The 18,200-nt window shown below is 39.3% G+C and overlaps 1 protein-coding gene across 4 annotated transcripts in view; it reads left to right on the top strand.

The window, feature by feature from the left end:
• Positions 1-18,200, top strand: part of GAB1 (GRB2 associated binding protein 1) — a 100,701-nt gene that overhangs the window by 35,314 nt on the left and 47,187 nt on the right. Inside the window, exon 1 of one of the 4 annotated variants that reach the window (XM_032685374.1) lies at positions 10,880-10,986. The exons of the other annotated variants lie outside the window; for them this stretch is intronic. Within the exon in view, the coding sequence (XP_032541265.1) occupies positions 10,882-10,986 (105 nt within the window). The 5' untranslated portion in view covers positions 10,880-10,881. Of the gene's footprint in view, positions 1-10,879; positions 10,987-18,200 lie in introns of those variants that run through there. 4 annotated transcript variants of the gene reach the window in all.

An 18,200-nucleotide genomic window follows, 5' to 3' on the forward strand; every position in this document is an offset into this window, starting at 1 on the left:
ATATGCAAATTCAGGAATTGCATGAATTTGTTACTTCAAAAAGAAGGCTGTTTCTTCATTTAGTCTTAGTCTTTTCTGAATGACAGGTCACCTGCATGAGTGAATTCTTACCTGCTGCTCTTCCCTATCCCTCCTCCCCATTCAACATGCTCCAGAAAAATGTGCAGGAAGGCAAATAGCAACTTGATATGTTCAATAAACTTTTGGTTTTTTTCTAGGGCAACATATTTTTCTTTTTCTTTTTATCTTCTGAGCACTCTTGGTGATTCACTGTTGTTTCACCAATATGAGCAAGTACCTGGCTATCTCTGTGATGCTCAGACTGGATCTAGTCAGCAATACAGTGTGTTTACTGGTGTGCCTTTCTGCTGTGAATAACAAAAATGCTTGCAGGAGAATAATGGTACCACTGATAAATGAGTGACAGAAAGCCAATAAAGTCTGTGCTCTACTATTAGAAATTCTCTCATCCTAATGCAGCTTCCTTGGGCTTTATGTGACTCTCCCACCTGGGCTTAGAGTTACTTTAATTTAATGACAATTTTATAGAACATCAAACAGAGGCCTTAAGTAGGTCTGTGTGGTAAAACAAACTTCATATAAAGTTGATTTCCTTTTGGTATTTTTTCCACACGGAGAGTGGAACTCACATGTTTTTTCACTTTTCATTTAATTAGCATTTTGGATCCCTATGGAAACTAACGTAATAACATCAGGAATCTTATTATGGATAGACCAACCAATGAATTTCAAAGTTTTAGGTTGCCTAACATCTCCCATTATAGTATTGTCTTAGTTAAATCATGTTTTAACTGGTTGCGCTAATGACTTTTTGTTCTGGATATCTGTCATAAGCTGACTGTGTGTGAGAAAAGGAGTGAAAATGAGATAATTATTGGTTTGTTTAGGGAAGATGTCCTTCCTTGTCCTCTACCCCTGTTAGTTTCAATAGCAAGACTGAAAGACCCTGGGAAGCATTTTGGTACTTTCCAACAGGAACTTTTTGTGGGGAATAGAAAGGAAAATCTTGGTCTCACAAGGCTGTTAGCAGACTTTGGGAAGATTTTTCAAATTTGGAAACAATAAAAAGTTCCTGGATGGGACAGAATTAAATATTTAACTCTATTAATGGCACAGCAGTTTAAAGACAGATGCTTTTGCATTGCAAATGTTCCATGATTACAGAGACTAACTAAGGATTGCTCTTTCTAGGCAGATTTCAGTGTTATGCTAGTGGCAGAATAATAATGCTACATTTAATGTCAATATGTGATACTTGAGATGAAGTAAAACATTATTAGAGGTCTATTTTTTTTCCTACTCATTTCTTTTTGTAGCCAAGTCAAATGCATTCTCCCTCCTTTCCTTTACCTTCTCTCCTTTTTATCAGCTCAGTTATTTTGATGGAATAGTGGAAGATGCATTGCTGATTCGTATCTAGAGTTTTGATTTTGTGCATTTTTTGAAGTATATTAACAATATAACCTCTAAATGGGGAGAGATCAGGTTGTGTAGCAGCCTGTGTACCTGTCGTGCTTGTTTCAGTTGTGTTCCCAGTTTGGGGTGTCTCGCAGACTGTTCAAAATGGCTTTGTTGGTAGTAAGGGATTTTATTGTGATGGTGTTTCAAATAGGAAAGAATTCGAAGGTCTTTGCTTGTGCAAACTGTCCTTTGGCTTGTGAATTTGTGGTAAAAATAAAACTTCTGAACAGTCAACAAATAAAATGTTTGACGGTTGCTTGATTATTGATCTAGTCACAGAATTACCGAGAGCGGAAGGAACCTCTGGAGATGGACTCCAACTCCCTTTCTCAGAGCAATGCCAAGTTGCTCAAGACCATGTCCAGCTGGGTTTTGAGCACCTCCAAGGGTGGAAACCTCTCTGGACAACCTGCTCCTGTGTTCAGTCAACCTCACAGTAAAAAGGTTTTCCTTACGTTTAAATGGAATTTCTTGTATTTCAGTTTGTGCCCGTTGTGTCTTGTCCTCTTACTGGGCACAACTGAGAAGAGTCAGACTCCATTGTCTTTACTTCCACCCTCCAGGTATTTATATGCATGGATAAGATCCTTTTTATTCTCTAGGCTAAACAGTCCAGCTCTCTCAACCTCTCATATTAAAGATGCTTCAGTCCCTTAATTATGTCTCCAGACTTTCCCTGGACCTTCTCCAGCACTTACAAGCCTCACATGAGCCCATAACTAGATGCAGAGCTCCAGATGTGTCTTACCAGACTAAGCAGAGCAGAAGGTTTGACTCTGACATGCTGGCAAAGCCCATATTTCATTGGGATTGTCTATGAGGATGTCATGGGAGACAGTGCTGAAAGCCTTCCTGAAATCAAGATAATTAAAATTAACTGCTCCTAAGCCAGTCATTTCGTCAGGTTGGCCAGGCATGATTTCACTTGGATGAATCTGTGCTGACTATTCTTGATCATAGTCTTGTCCTTCATTTGTTTGGAAGTTTGAGAAATCAAAAATGTTAATTCAGTATAAAAATAATCAGGTCTGGGTGAGAGAACCATGCGTGTCCCAGTTTTACACTCTGTATTCTGAAGGACAACTAATTTGGGATAACAAGGGCAAATGCCTTTTTTTCCCTGAGATTGCCATGCTGGTTTTCCCAGTTTACATTTTTGTTAAGTGAATATTCTGGCAGTGGATTGAGATGCTTTCAGAAGAGTTTGAGATACTTGGCCCAGCAAAATGGGCTGCTAAACAGCAGCAGGGTTGTAAGGTTCTAAAGCTTCTTCGTATGAATTGTGTATGTGTTTGTTTTTCACTTTTCTGTCTTCTTTTATTGGTTTTTTTTTGCAATTCTTCTTTTATACAGGTTGTGTCAAGTTTTAAGTGGTTCTGTATATTTTCAGCCTACATGTGACAAGATCATAGACTTGTGGCACTCATCTGGTCTCCTTTATTTAATTTCCCCTCCCTTTCCTTCACATTACTGAAAGCAGCTAATGGTAAAAGGATACAGTAGAGAAGGTTAGGGAGACCTCTTCTTCAGTCCCCAGTCAAGTTTAGATACATATAGCTATTTAAAAAAAAAAAGTATTGTTAACTATGTCTTAATTTCTTTTTTTGAGTGAAGATGTGTTTAAATTCAGGCAGCACTATTTTCAAGTGCTTTGGGAAAAGTTTAAGAGGCAAAGTCAATGTGATGAGGCAGTGCTAACTAACAGGAATGTCTTAGATTTATGCCCACGATTCTTGCACTTTGGGGTAAGCTGCTTAATCTTTCTCGTATAAAAAGCTGGTACTAGAGGGGCTTGTTCTCTTTGTCTTTTGAGCTGTGAAGTGTGCCTGGCTTTTATATGTGTGTACAACAGCTGGATCTCTGTCTTACCTTGGGATATATCAGGGTTGCTTTTTCCCCTTGCAACTTAAGAATGCAGTGTACGCTAAGCTTAGTTTTAATATTTAGATTTTTCTCATTGTCCTCATCTGTCAAATAGAACAAATTTTATTGTTCTGTGTTACTCTGAGGTGGGATGCTCCTGGCTTTGGTAAATGAATGGTATTAATTACTATACCATTTTTATATTGGTACCAGTAAAATGGGCAATGCTCTGTGCTTCGTGAGCTCTGCTTGGTGGTAACTGGGGAAGCTTGTGTTTCAGAAGAGGCAGCTACTGGTGTTCTGTGAAGCTTTATTTCCAAAGTGAAGTTTATTAACTGTAAACATGTAAATTGTTACATGTGAACTTCATATTCTCCGTACAAGACCTGTTGTACTTTGCTACGATTTAGCACAGAACGCATGTAAAATTTAAAAATGGAATGTTCCTTTGTAACCTGTTGGATAGAAGAGACATTAATTTCAGGGTTGGAGCTGGCTGTGCTTTCTGTTCACACTTATCCCGTGAGGTAGAGGCTCTCGCTGGCTTTGGTGTGTGTGCGTGGCAGTCCCCTGGCTGCAGGAGTGATAGCAGAGTAAGGCGATTAGCGTGATTGATGCTGCGTGTCGGGGGACTGCCTTAATGGGCTGCCGTTGAGACTGCACTGGGAAACCACACACAGATGAGGTAATCTCATTAGATGATTAAAACCTTCATTGAGTCTACCAGATTGCAGAGCTTTCAGTTGCACTGCTGCTGGGGACTGATGCTAAGTAGGTGTAGTGCTCTCCTCGGAGTGATGCTGAAATGGAGATCTTGCTGGCTTTTTCTCCCGGATAACGGTTGCAGCAGCTGGAGGCTGGTGAAGGATGTTCCATCTCTCCGTGTTTTAAAGTAAGATTCTGCATGATGATGTCATTTTATCTTGAAGTCAGTGTCAGGCTTGTGCTAGCTTAGTTTTATCACGCTTTATTATGCTTTGCTGTTCTCTGTGAAACTGTGGTATAAGTGTTGAGAGGACGTACTTCTGCTTTGTGTAACTTCCTGTGGAATATCACAATGTACATATCACAGCTCTGGTTTTATAAAGGATCTGTGTTTCTTCTGCAGGTCAGCTTCGTCTTGACCTTTGATGAGGTGAATTGTGTCACTCCTTATCCTCTTGCCTGTCCTGTTTACAGCTAGTGTGGCAGGCAGCACATGCTAATACCAGAACTGGTGGTGCACAGAAATCCTATCTGACTTCCTCACACCTGCTTGTTTTAAGGAGGTCATTGAAAACACTGAATTTCAGATGAAAAGTAGTGTACTCGAGTAGTCCTATACTTGAGCTTTGCTTTTGCTAGCAAGCTACAAATATTTCTAATTCTGGGTCTCCGCCATTAAAGTACGTGTAAAGCAAGGGTGACTAGAAAAGAATTTGGAAGGTCAAGACTGCTATTCTGAGACTGGTAGTGGCTACTGTTGCTGTACAGTCAGATTTTTCTGTATTAAAATATAGCCCAGTTAATCTGTTAGGAGGTTGGGGACCAAAAGAAAAAACATTTGTAACTTCCATTGTGTGTTTTGAGCAGTTTGTCCACTTCTTTTGCTTAGAGAAGGTACTGTATAATATCAATAAGAACATCCACTGAGACAAAAGCTCAGATAATCTATTGTTTTGGCAGGAGAACCCCAACAATATCTTCTGAATTCTGTTGTCAAATGTGGTTCTATTTGTTTAGCAGTTCCGCAAGGAAGTGAACTTTGTCTAAGAGCTATTTTGGATCTGGTGTCATGAAAAAAAAAAAAAAGCCAACTCAAAACCAAAAACCCACAACAACAACAACCTGTTCCAGTATGTGAAGAAGTAGGGAAATATGCACACTGTTAGGAGAGTGTTCTTTCATATGTATTTGACAAAAAAATAAAATCACAAACTTGTACAAGTTACTAACAGGTTCTAAACACCAGCATTGTGTGAAATGTGATCCACAGAGCAAATACACACCAAGTTTTCAAATTTAATTTTATCAATTTAGTAAAAATGGTGATAGAAGAGATCATCTCGTATGATTGATTTTAAAATTTAGGGTTATACTGGATATCAGTGATGCCCAAATAAGAGGCAGGCCAACAATTTGTATGCAAAATCAAGTAAAGTTTCATCAAATACTAAATGCTTAGGAAAATAAATGAACTGACAAACTTTACTTTATTGGTTTTTTATTAACTTTTAAACTGTTCACTGTGTTATTTTATGTAGTTATCTTTCTGTATCATAGGCTGAAGTGAATTACTTGACTATTACAATATCTGGTATGTATATATATTATGGTACACCAATATTTTTCATTGGCTGAGTTGAATTATCTCAAGATCTCCTTTTCAGAGACCTTACTCAAGTCCTGATGCTTCCTGGTGTGTTTGTGGGTACTCAGTTGATGGAACTACTTCTCAGTTACTTTTTACTTTAAGGGCAAATCCAGACCTTGTTCTGCAGCTGTATTTTGCCAGTGAAGGACCTGTTCCCCTGAATAGAATATAAAATTATGGAGTATTTCCAGTGAAACAAGGCAAGTGTTTTGATTATGAGAATAGAAACCTCCTTTGTTGGTATGACTGCAACCCAGTTTACTCTTTCCAGAGTGTCTGCCATGGACGAAGGAGAGCAAATCATAGATGAGAGATCTCACGAGGCCCTTTTCAAAGAGGATGAGTTACTGACTTGACTTCTTCATGTAGCTTTTTTCTCTCTGCATGTTGGGTCTGCTTAGAAGGTGATTTCTCAGGGCTGATACCCCAACCTTGTTGGCTGTTGGAACAGATAAGTGACTTCAGGTTCATCAGGAAAAAATGTTAACTAAGGGAGATTAGTCCGTGACAGTATTTGTTACTCTGCCTTTCTTATTTAAAAGTTACAGCTCTTTTTCTGCTTACATAGGCTGGTTGTGATAGCTGAAAAATCCATAATCTCTCTTGGTCCAGGTATACTTATTTCAACTCTGTATCTGAAAACTGAGTGTCCTGGTAAACAACTGTAAATAACCTGTCTTCAAACACCTCTCCTGATCGAAATGAGGAAAAAAATATTTTTAATGTCATTTTTTAGAGAAATGGAGAATTGGAGTCAAGTTCCTGAGCTGTTGCAGAAGAGAAGGGGGTAAGGCTGAGCCCTCCTCATGAGAGATGAAGTAGAGGTTACTCAGAAAATGCCTTTTGTCCTTATTCTTTGTTCTTAAAGATAACAAACAAGGGGTTTTTTTGCTATTAACTAAAATTTTGCTGGTCATTTGTGCTTTGGGCACTGATTTTCCTTTTACTGTAAGTCTATATCCAGTGTTTCTTTGTTTCTTTTACCTTGTGTTAAGCAACCTGATGGAAACTGCTCAATGTGTCTTGTCTGTCTGTCTGAAATATTCAGGAGTTATTTTGCTGAGTATGAACCAATTCTTGAGCCTTTTTTTTTTTTTTAAAGAAACTTTCCACACTTCTTAAAATAGCGTGTTCACAACATATTTTGCTCCACTGTTCTGTGCTGTTTTCTTCCTTCCCACCCCCTGCTCCCTCTCCATAACAGCCTGGTGGGTGAACTCGAGCAGCAGCTCGTGTTCTACCTCTTCCCTGTTTCTTTTGTAATCTGTTTGCTGAGCTGGCTGGCCTCCAAAAGTGCATAAGTGTGTTTATACATCCAGCCTAACAATAGTATCATAACACCAATTTGTTTAACCTGGGCTGGAAATAACAATCTAAATATTGTGAATCAAAGAGAAAGCAGTCATTTGTATATGCTTTTCTGCCCCGCCAGCTCACTTCTGCTGTGTGTGATAAAATCACTGAAACTTCTCCTTACGTTCTGTGGGAATTTTGTCAATTCTGTTGGTATGATGTGATACCTCTTCTAAATGCTAAAGGAAGTTCAGCTGGAGCTTCTCCCCCAAGCTGCATCCCATGCTGTCATTGCTTTGCTCAGGCACAAGGTGTTTAATTTGTGTGCCCAGTTCAAGACACACACGGTAGTGCAGAAAATCATCCATCCCTGCCTCTGTGGGGAGGGCATTCATAGTAGAGCAAACCATTAACTGTCAACCATTAAACTGTGCTTTTATTACAGTATTTGAGCAGAGTTACGAGAGGTACAAAGCACACAATAAAATACTGGTTATGCTTATTTAGCAGTCACAAAGCGACCGGCAAATTGATGGATCAGCATATTTTGGTTAAGGTGCCAAGACGTTAATATATATGTGCTTTTTGTGTTTATTGTTACTTTGATTCAGTGACTTTGATCACCAAAATAATTTTCCTCTGGATTGGAATGATTTGGACTGTGTCCCTCAGTAGCTGATGTGAGCAGTCCTAGCAGTGTTTATACTCCAGCAGTGGAGTAGCTTCAGTGGAGTGGCACCTGCCTGGCCGGGAGCTGGAGCTGCCTCCAGCAGCACCAGAAGCGTGACATTGGTGGTGTCCTGCTCGTGCAGTCAGTGACTGAAGATACAGTCACTCCATATGAGTTGTTTCCAAAATGATGGTTTGACATTGTTAGTGCTGGTCTTAGTTCTTCTCTCATGATTCAAGTTGGGAATAAGCAGCTTCGGCTTTGTGGATTGATGGAAGGACGAGGCTTGCAGCAGAAGCAAAACCAACGTGTTCAAATGTGAGGGTCAACTGAGTATTGCTTAGAGTAGCTATTTAATTTTTTTTTCTACATTTTTGTTAGCCTTTGAGGTCTGGGAGGGAGGGAGGATGGATGATTGGCTATGGAAGTAGGGTAGCCATCCACTTGGAGACCTCAATACGTGCATTACATCTGTTTAGCACTGGGGGTAAACGACAGCATAGGCAAGCTGTGTGAGACCTGATGTTGGGTGTAAAAGTGCACTCCTCTGCCAAATCTCACCTGTTTGATACAGAACACTGTGCCCTCCCTTGTGCCAGGACTGCTGGCTGTGCTGGTGAGTGGGAGGGAGTTGTGCTCAGAGAACCTGGAGAGTGGCACTGGCCTGACCAGCAGCATCCCTCTCACCTTGCTGTACTGTTCAGATAAGTGGATCCTTGTCACACAGCCTAATATAGGTGACACCAGAATTCCCTAGGGGTGGAAAGACTTTGGATGCCGCTGTAAGTGGAGGGGAAAATGAGAAGCTTCCTTTTTTTGTTTGGAATTTGATACATTGTTACAATAGCATTTTTTTAATATATTAAAAAATAAGACACACAATGTTGTGTGTCTTACTGGGTTCATTAAAATGTGATTTGTATTTTTAAGACGTGGAAAACTTTGTACAAGATATTGTACAAAATTCTCCTGTTTCTGATCTCATGCCTCTTGTGGTTGTCCCAAAGCCCTTTCCATTTTAAGGATTAAAAAATGGTCATCTTTAGAAATAGAATACACTTTTTCAGTGTCATGGTACAGGTATTGAAAAATAACCATTGTTTATGGCAAATCTGGCAGTGATTATTACTCATAAATGGCTCCAGAATGAAAGGGGTTAAGTTACAAGTTGAGATAAAAATACCTGCTGAATTAGGTTGTTTTGTCCATTTGAGGTTACCCGCTATTAAAAATATTTTCAAACTTCTGCCTGTGTACCTTATAATTCTCTTAGATGACAAACAAAATGTAGAAAAACATGTTTTCCCCTTTCCACAGTTACATTGTTCCTGAAGTGCTGGCAGTGGTAAGAGCTCCGAGCCAGTAAACAAAGTAGATGCCGTTTAGATGTATGGAGAGCCAATAAATAAAGTAACAAGGCGTCCAGTTTTAGAGTTTCTTTGCTTCCTGTAAGTTAAAAATTAAACAATTTTATGGTAAGTGAAGCTGGTTATGAAACTCTCACAAAAAAGGTGTAAAAAGCAGTTGGATAAGGCAGTGCTTGCTTTTTATGTCAAAGAGCAAATCCTAAAAACGTGAAGTACTTTGCAAACCAAATGAAGTAAAGGGACTGTAACACTTGAATCTGCTCAAAACTACTAAATAAATGATAAAAATCTGATGGGGTTTAAGTTCTCATAGCAGTGTTGGTGGTTCAAGGATAGATTTTTTTTTTTATTTAATCTGTTTTGAATGTTTTTCTCTGTTCCGTGATCTGATCTGATACAAATGAAGAAATGAACAATCTCACTGTACAGAGCAAACAGCAGGCTAATTGTTCACTTTTTATCTAGCACAGAGAGGAGGAGGGGAATAGTTTGTGGTGAGATCAGAAATTCTAGGCAATTTTTGTTTTCCATGAATCTCTTAGTTACTCATCAGAGTGATGCTGTTATTAAAAAGGACAAACAACAACAACCACCACCTCCACAAGGATAAATGCTTAAAAGAAGAAATCCTTCTGGGCAGCAAAAGGTGGAGATGAATGATGATACTTAAAATGTCTTGAGTTTGTGGGCATTTCCTAGATTACAGAGATGATCTTACAGGGCCTTTTGCCTCATCTTGTTCTTTATCCAAAGAAATGCCTGGCATAAGAATGCATTTTCAGTGCATTTAATGTTGACATGGTGCCATTTAAATTATTTATCCTTAGATTATACCGAGGATGTTTGTATTCATCATCTGTCCAGATGCACAGAGCATGACTTTTCTTATCATGCGTAGATGAAGCCTTAGATGTGGGATGCTTTTAGCTGAGCTAAATGTGAAACACTGGCCATTTGGTAAACTAAATGCCCTTTGTCTGTAATGTGATGAGATGGAGGGAGCTGTTCAGCTGGGAGCTGCAGCACAGCTGTGGTAGCTGGCCTTGGAAATGAGGGCTAAAAAACAAGTTCCTTCTTTCACGATACAGCTACATAAAGATATTTTTATTTTTCTGTGTTTACTTACTATTTGTCCTATGATACTTACAGCAAAAGAGTATTAGTCAAAATGACAAGAGCTGTTGAAGAAAGATTTCTCCCATCAGTTGTTGAAGGAAATGCTTCATTTTTAGGGAAAAAGACATAAAGCTTCCTATCTTTTTGCTTACTTAAACTTAGCATACAAACTGAATTCAAGGTGAGTCTGGGAAGAAGCATGATTGTATCTGTCACCTTCTATTTCTTTTGTTTTCACTTCCCCCCCTCAAATAGGCAAACTCTTTTTTTTAATTATTATTATTATTACTATTTTTAATGAAGATTTCGTGGACCCTGGGGGTTGGCCATTAATTTTAGGCCATTGTGTGAATGCTAACTACTTAAAAATAGTTATGGAGCCAACCTTGCTTCCTCTCAGGGTTTATCAGTTGTAAGCATCTTCTTTTTATCCCATGTGTAAGCAAAGACCTCTCTGGATTGATGATTTGATCTGTATAATGGAAAATCTAGGCAGGATATCCTTTCTCTGTTATTCCTTGGTGTGATGGCATCAGGTCGTGTCTTAAAATGGGGGAAGGGAAAAGGAGGATCCTGTTAGCAGACAGGGTAGTTTCAAGGGACTCTTGAACTGCAGGCTTGCTGGGGACCTCATGTTTCCTTCCCTTGTTGAGCCATTTGTGCTTCAAGCTACTATGACAACATGTCAGTAGTGACTTCTACTGCTGTACTCAAAAGCTTGCTCGTGTGCTCTAGGAATGTTTTGTATTTGGAAGTTGTTGTTGGATACCGAGGGGTGCGAGGGGCTTCTCTGGAGTTATTTTGAGCCCCAGCAGACCTTACTGAAATACTGCATTGACAAGGTAGATCCAGTCTTAGCCTGCAGAATTGCAGTGCCTGAGCTTCCCTCTGCCAAGAAAAGAATGAGCTGAGTGTAATTCCATTGTTAAAATGCCTCTAAAATGAAGTGGTGCCTAACATGCAAGAGAGGTACAGCCAATGCTTGATGAAATGTGGGGGGGGGGGTAGCAAATTCTTTGGGAATTACTTTGGAACATTATTATGACCTTGCATTTCAGCCTGCTTGCAACTATTCTGCTATAACATTCTTGAAATTTTGCTTGTTGTTTGCAAGCAAGGCTGAGGAGGTTACCAGCTCCTGTGATTGTGGAAGAACCTTTTAGTCATCCTGTGTTCGGGACAAGGAGTCTGTGTAAAAATGACACTGACTCTTTATCCCCACCCCTCTGCCCCTTCCCTTCTCCAGAAAACACAGTATAGCTCTTCAGAGCTCTTCAGAGAGTCCCTCTCTGCATTGGTGCATTCTGCTCTTGTCACTGTGACCTGGGTGTGTTGTGGTGTGACTGCAGAGGAGGAACCTGAGGGCTCTGGGGAGGGGTGGCAGGGATGGGATGTGATTCTGGGTTTGGCAGGTACTTGGTGTGCAAGACAAAAACGTTAAAACTAATAAAAAGAAATGCTGTAATTGCCTGTTTAGACTTTGGAATCTGTAACCCCCAAGTGTTCCTGTCAAGATGTTGGTACGGTTTAAAGCACGTGAATATTTTACTGTTAATGAAGATGTTTATGGGATCATTGCTTTGGCTTTTATGTGAGGAGAAGATAAAGATCTTCCCTTCTACACTACAAAGTGTATCTCAGCTACTTAGAATTAGCAAAGGTCCTTTTTGTATCTGTGGCTTCCCATCACTGTGATTTTTTTATAGCCTTAACTGCAGTGTTTAAATGGACGCTTACATTTCTCACAGGAATGTCATATTATTCTGTGGGACATATACCTATTACTGATCTCAAAACTCAGATAAATAAAAATATTTTTTAAAAAAAGAGATAGCGCTGTAAGAAACTTCTACTGCTGTTGCTTACACTCTTGGAAAACTAAGTTCGTGGTATATAATAGCCTAATGACCATGGCTTAAACACAGAATCTCAACAAATGTAAGAACTTGGACCTCTGTGCTCTGAAAAGTGCGTTTCACAGTTTTTAGCCTCGTTCAACCCAGGATTTTGAACAAATGTTCTAAGTCTATGTAGATAACATGTTTTAAGCAACAGTTGAAAAACCAAAGCAAGGGAAGTTTTTCAAATCTTAAGCCCACCCCTCATGTATTAAATCATTTGAAATCTTACAATTGCTGTTATTTTCAGTCCATTGTGTCTGCTTCCTGTTGGTCAAAGGTTATGAGGATAGGGTGGTGTAGAGTGAGGTGGGAAGCCGGCAGGAAAAAGAAAGCTTTGCTTTTTTGGGGTAGACACAACTACAGAAATGGCCAGGACTTTGCTTAAGTTTTCTGAAGACTTGAAGAGGTAAACTAGAAAAAAGTGTTCTTGATGTTGTTTATTTTTCTGCTTTGTAACTTAGGCATATGGCAAATGAATTGAAGTAAACAAAGGCTTCCATAGAGAATGTTATCTTTGCGCTTGTAAAATGGTTTTGTTTTTTTTTGTTCAAAAAGAAGTGTAGCTTTCATTTTGGTTTACAAATTGACTTGGTAAATTCTGTTTCTGAAGCACGAGCCTAAACCTCGTTTGTTCACTCGTATCACTGACTCCGGGGGAAAAAAGTGGAAAAGAAGATTTTCTTTGTATTGTTATTCCAGACCTGTCTGTAGTTTCTTGGCTGTTACCACTGGTGCAAGTCCTTCAGTTTTGTCCCGGGGAGGCTCACAGGGAGCTGCCAGGAGCAGCCAGACGTGGCTGCCCGGGGCTTGATCCCGGCGTGCAGGTTCCTCCAGCCTCTGCGTTTGTGGGGAGCAGTTGTGGCCACGCCGTTCGAGGCACCTGGTTTGAGAACAAATCTGGGTTCAGAACATTGCTCTGGGGTGGGCAGAAAAAATGATAAGTGAATTGGTTGTGCTGGTTAAGTTCCACAAAGCTGTTGATCCTAATAATATATGGCACAAGGGAACTCTTTTTATGTGAGCTGATGAGAGCTACAGGAGTGTTTAATAAGATAATCCAAGTAATTATACTGAAGCATCCAAATTTTCAAGTATGCTGGTATGTAGTTGAATTTGCTGTTGGTACATGGTGTTTCCAAATTTCTTAACCATTTTGTTACTACCAGTGAGTAATTTGGGTCTAAAAGTATATTGTTTGCCATGTTGGAAAAACAATATTTTTGTTACAATTGTAACTCATGTTAAGGAGCATAGTGAAAGGAATCTATAGATCATAATGTCTTGCAAAGAATTTTGACTTTGTGCTTGTTTGGTTTTAAATTAATTTTTCTCTGGAGTTCTTTAGGTCAGTTCTGCTCAGAAAAAAACTCTGCTGGAGCCTAGGTGGTAAATATTTTCAACCATGTGTAAAGGGAGAGTGTGTCTATCAGACATAATGCTGACTTTTACTTTATCTTAGCTTTTACTTTCCTTAGCAGCTCTCCCTGCCATCACTCGGTTCATGCACATTTCAGATCTGATGATTTGTAATGGAAAAGTTAATAGTTTTAGTCTTAAAAAGTACACACTGCAATTGCCATTCCTAATTCTTCCCTTTCCTTAGAATAAGGAATTCTTTGCAATGCCTCACAGCATTTAAAAAAGTACTGTGTTGATTCTCCCTGTAAAAGTGGTAGAACAATAGGTTTCCTTTAGCTTTCCCTTTACTGAGTAAATGGCTTGAGTAACTACCAGTCCTTTTATTGCTGTAGTAGTGGCCCACTCATTTATAAAAGAGGCTTCTGCTTTGATCTGCAGATACCTGATTTGCAAAGATGTCAGAGAATGCACAGCCCTGCTCTCAGAAGGAAGGGATAAGGATGGACTGTCAACATGCTCTAAGTTTAATTTATAGGGCTTATTGAAAAGACAGTCTGAATTTCCATGGGAGACTTTTCTATATGTGTTAATGGATGTGTAGAAGCTTCTTTAATACAACTAGTAGGTTAAACCAGGCTAGTTAGTTAGGAGGCTACTTGTAGAAATTATGGGGTACCTTTGTACTGTCCTCCTTAGTTCATTGCTAAATCCCCCTTAATTCATCATTCCCTATTGAAGGTAGAGAGACTGCTGCTTCTGTAGCTCAATTGCCTTTTCTTTTAGAGGGAGTGCAAAGCACAGGGTTTAAGCCTTATAAATATTTTGTTGAAGAGATGATGTGCAAAATGCTTGGCTTCTGTCATGTGTAGAAACCTCTTACTTTGCAAAATGAGCATGCTTGAGTGATCCAAACACGAAGCAGTGAAGCATGTCTTGCATGTTTGTTGCAACTGCAGTGTCCCTTAGAGGATCCAAAATTGTGTTAGGAATTGCATGTTTTTACAAGATTCTAGTGTCTTGTCTTGCTTTGCCTTGTGTATAAGTGTTTGACAGATGATGAAGGTAGGTATCTACATGGATGAGTAAGGAGGAAAGAAAAACTCTCAATTTGTACAAAATATTACAAGAAGCACTTGGGCTTGTGGTCTGGAGGAATGGGGATTTTTTCACACCTTGTTGCAAGCACCACTTCAAAATTACTGTCCTCCCAGGATATGAGAAATGAGTAGACAAAAATATATGGTGAAATAGTTCATCCCTGGCCATTAGTGGGAAAGCAGTTGTTGATGTCAATGGAGTGTAGGCTTGACCTTTCAGCTTTGGACTTACCGTGTCTTTATAAATGCTAAATTTTTTTATTTTTCTGTGTGTTGCTTTCGTGCAACTTATCAAGAGGGTCTTGTCAGCACAGTAGTAATCCTTGTGGTAAGTACTGTACAGAAAAAAAGGGCAGAACCTACCCCAACTGTTTTGCTTTCTTAGATTAAGACTTGTGGGGGGAAGTGGCTTCTGATTAAAAGCTGATGAAAAGACTGAAACAACTTTAAAAGAAAAAAAGAAACAACAAACAAACCTTTGTCTGGTGAATACACAAAAACAACATTTCTTAAATAAATCCATGTGATGCAAAGCCAAATTGTAATTTGGTTGGGTGATCATAAGTACTGTTAAAGAGGCTGATCCTTAGGAGGAATCTGAAGGAAGGAGATGTCATGCCCATGCTTATTGGTTTGGGAAGCCCTCAAAAGTTAAAGGAAGATGAGAGATGCAGCAGAGGAGGAAAAATGAGCCAAATCTAGTATTGGTAATAGAACATAAAGCAATAGGAGGTGACTTGCAAATGGCAGAGAGTCAAGAAAGATGGATTTTTCTAAGAAAAGGCCTAAAAATAGGAAAAGAGGCCCCAAACTGCAATAAAGCAAGTCAATAAATGGAGAACTTTAAAATAGAAGTTGATGTGATCAGAATGAGAAAAGGGAGATTCTCCTAGCACTATTATTTTTAATAGGTTGGATGTGGGAAAGAGTAGGGAGGGAGATGGTCAGAACATGCTTGTGATCAGAGAACAAACCACAAAATTTCTGAAATGTCCTGAGAAACAGGGCAGCAAAGCAAAGACCATGTAGATATGTGAGTAAGGGACCTGCAATGGATACACTTCCTATGCTGTGACAAACCTCATGCCATGTCAAGTGGGATGGAGCAGTGAGAGGAGATGGTGAAGCTACTGCCATTGATAGGGAACGTGTTCCTGAAAAGACCATTTGGGAGTTATGTCTTAGCCACACAGGGTGGATGGTGAAGTACAACAACTAGAACTGAAAAGGTAGGTTTGCAAGTGATCAGAAGCAGCAGAACTTTTATAGGCATTAGAATTGGATTAGAGGATGTAGGAATATAGAGACGTGGTCTGTTCACTGGTCCTAGCTTGGAGACAGTGAAATGATCTGCTGCACTGCTGCAGATCTCCCGTTTTATTGCTCTGCATAGCTCTGAATAGGCTCTCCTTTGGTGAAGACATGGTGGTAATTCTCTGGTGTGCAGGAGGAAATTTGTGCTTTCCATTAGAAAATTTCTGTCATGTAGCAGAGAAGTAAGTATTTATTGAAATACCTGATGCCACCAGTCATAAGGATCAGTTTAATGTGAATTAGATGATACAGACCTGGCCGCACAATTGCACTGGGAATAGGGATAAGGCTGTAGGGAAAAAAAAAATCAAACAAAAGGTAAGAAAAAATCAAGGATCCCCATGCAAAATGGAAAGGACTGTGAAGATACTCAGTTTTAGATTCACAAATAAAGCAGAAGTTAATGTTACATTGTATTTTGCACCTCTCTTGGCGCTTTAATTAGCGGTGTAACATTAGGACATTAATTCACGTGCTGAAACCTCAGTTATGAAACAGAGCTCACAGCAAATGTGTGTGGAAGTATTGTTCTGCTCTATTTTCAGTGTTTTCTTTTGTTTATTTAACAAGCTAAAGTTAGAATCGACAGCACAAGACTAGAAAATGGTGACAATAGTTTGAAAACAGGAAATTTTGGCCTTGTGTGTATTCGGAACAGATGATCAGGATGATGGCCAGGAGAGTGGAAACTTCCACTGAGACTGTTTTTTCCTTATTTTGCTCAGTGAGAAAAGATGGTGCTTCCTGGAAAACAAGTCTTAAGTATTTAAAGAAAGTTGTAATGTATTCAGTATTTTCCTCATCTCACATCTGTTTATTTTGCAGCAATCTATTTACACTTCTTAGTATTTAACACTACTAAAAGTAGAAAGTTTGGACTATTTTGTCAGATCCTGGAAATGCAATTTGTGCTGTATAGAATTAAGACAGTAAGACATGTTTTTTTATTGCACTCAGTTTAGTTGTTCTGTCTTAGGTTTCAAAAAATAAAGGGCATTATTTTTAGGGAAGAGGGTAAGAGGACGGCAATTGCCAGTTGGTATTATGATGATGGTTTCAGAACTAACTAGTAATTACATGTTCCTCAGTTGGTAGTGCTCGTGATAAGGCCTTTAAAAAAGAAATCAACAACAAAAAAAACCCCAAAACAAGACACAAAAACAAACAAACAGGTTTTAAAATATTTCAAAAACTTGCTTTCTGTAAAGCACCCCTTAATTTATTCCCATGTAAAAATCTACAAGTGTTAATTTCTCAGCCGAAATTTGGAAATTTCAGCATGTTGGGAATTAGGTCTGCAAGCCGGAAGAGTAGCAAGTGGAAAAAGTCAAGTTCTGTACTTGAAGTACTGTTACCTAATGTGACCTCTTCTTGCTGCTTCCCAGCAGTCCTCCCAAGTACGTGCCTTGTGGGATGAAGCTCCTCAGTGATAGTTGTCGCTGGTCTGTGCCGACCACAAACAGGATTTAAAAAGAAGCACAGTGTGAGGGACACTTATTTTTGTTTCATTTCAGCTTCTAATGGGCTGCAGAGCACAGGTCTAACGTGTGAGTCAGTGAAGCTGTGCCAGTGAAGCTTGTTTGTCTCCTGCAATGAATGGAACACCTGGACACTAGAACTGAGGAGGCAAAAAGGAGAAGTACTCAGCTTCTGTTTGCGATTCCTCTTCTGGTTGTTTGTCAAAGACATCTACCAGTTTCACTGTTGTTTAGCCTTTGCACTGAAAAATAAGGAAAGAGAGAGGGATAAATTAAATAGGTGGCAGCAAAAAGTATAAAGAAAATTAAACCTTGATCCCAGCAGATGAGGGAAAAACCCTCAACAGTAGCTTCAAGACTTAAGCAAATGTCCAGGAGAGTATGATGAAGACACCTTGGGCTGTGCCTTTTGCTGCTCCTACTTCTCTCTGGTTCATGCTCTCTATGTCTTCTGTTTACTTCATGGTGTCTTTTGGAGCAAGGAAATGTTTTGTTGTGCATTTATAAAACGTCAGGGTTTATTTGGGGATCCTCCTGGATAAGTCACTTCTTTCTTTCAGGTCTTAGTGGACTTGTCTGAGAAAGGAGGATGCCAAATACTGCCCTTTTAAAAGTACTTTGTGGAGTTCAGAGATGCAAACCTAAGCACAAATGTCTGCACACTTGAGAGATGAGAAGGAAGGCCTGAGATTTGTAATTTTATTCTTGGGTTTACTGATCATACATAGGGAAAGATTTATGAGCAGTATTACCAGAGTGGAATGTGATACCCTCTTCGGCTTAGCCACTGCTCAACAGTTTGGAAAGTTTTTTTTTGACTGGATGCTTCCCCCAGCAAAAAAAGGTGGTAAATATGCTAGAAGAAGAAAATCAGCTTTAAATGACAGATTGATGGGTAATAATACTT

This window comes from Chiroxiphia lanceolata, chromosome 4 (assembly GCF_009829145.1).
Source record: "Chiroxiphia lanceolata isolate bChiLan1 chromosome 4, bChiLan1.pri, whole genome shotgun sequence".
NCBI classification, from domain to species: Eukaryota; Metazoa; Chordata; class Aves; order Passeriformes; family Pipridae; genus Chiroxiphia; species Chiroxiphia lanceolata.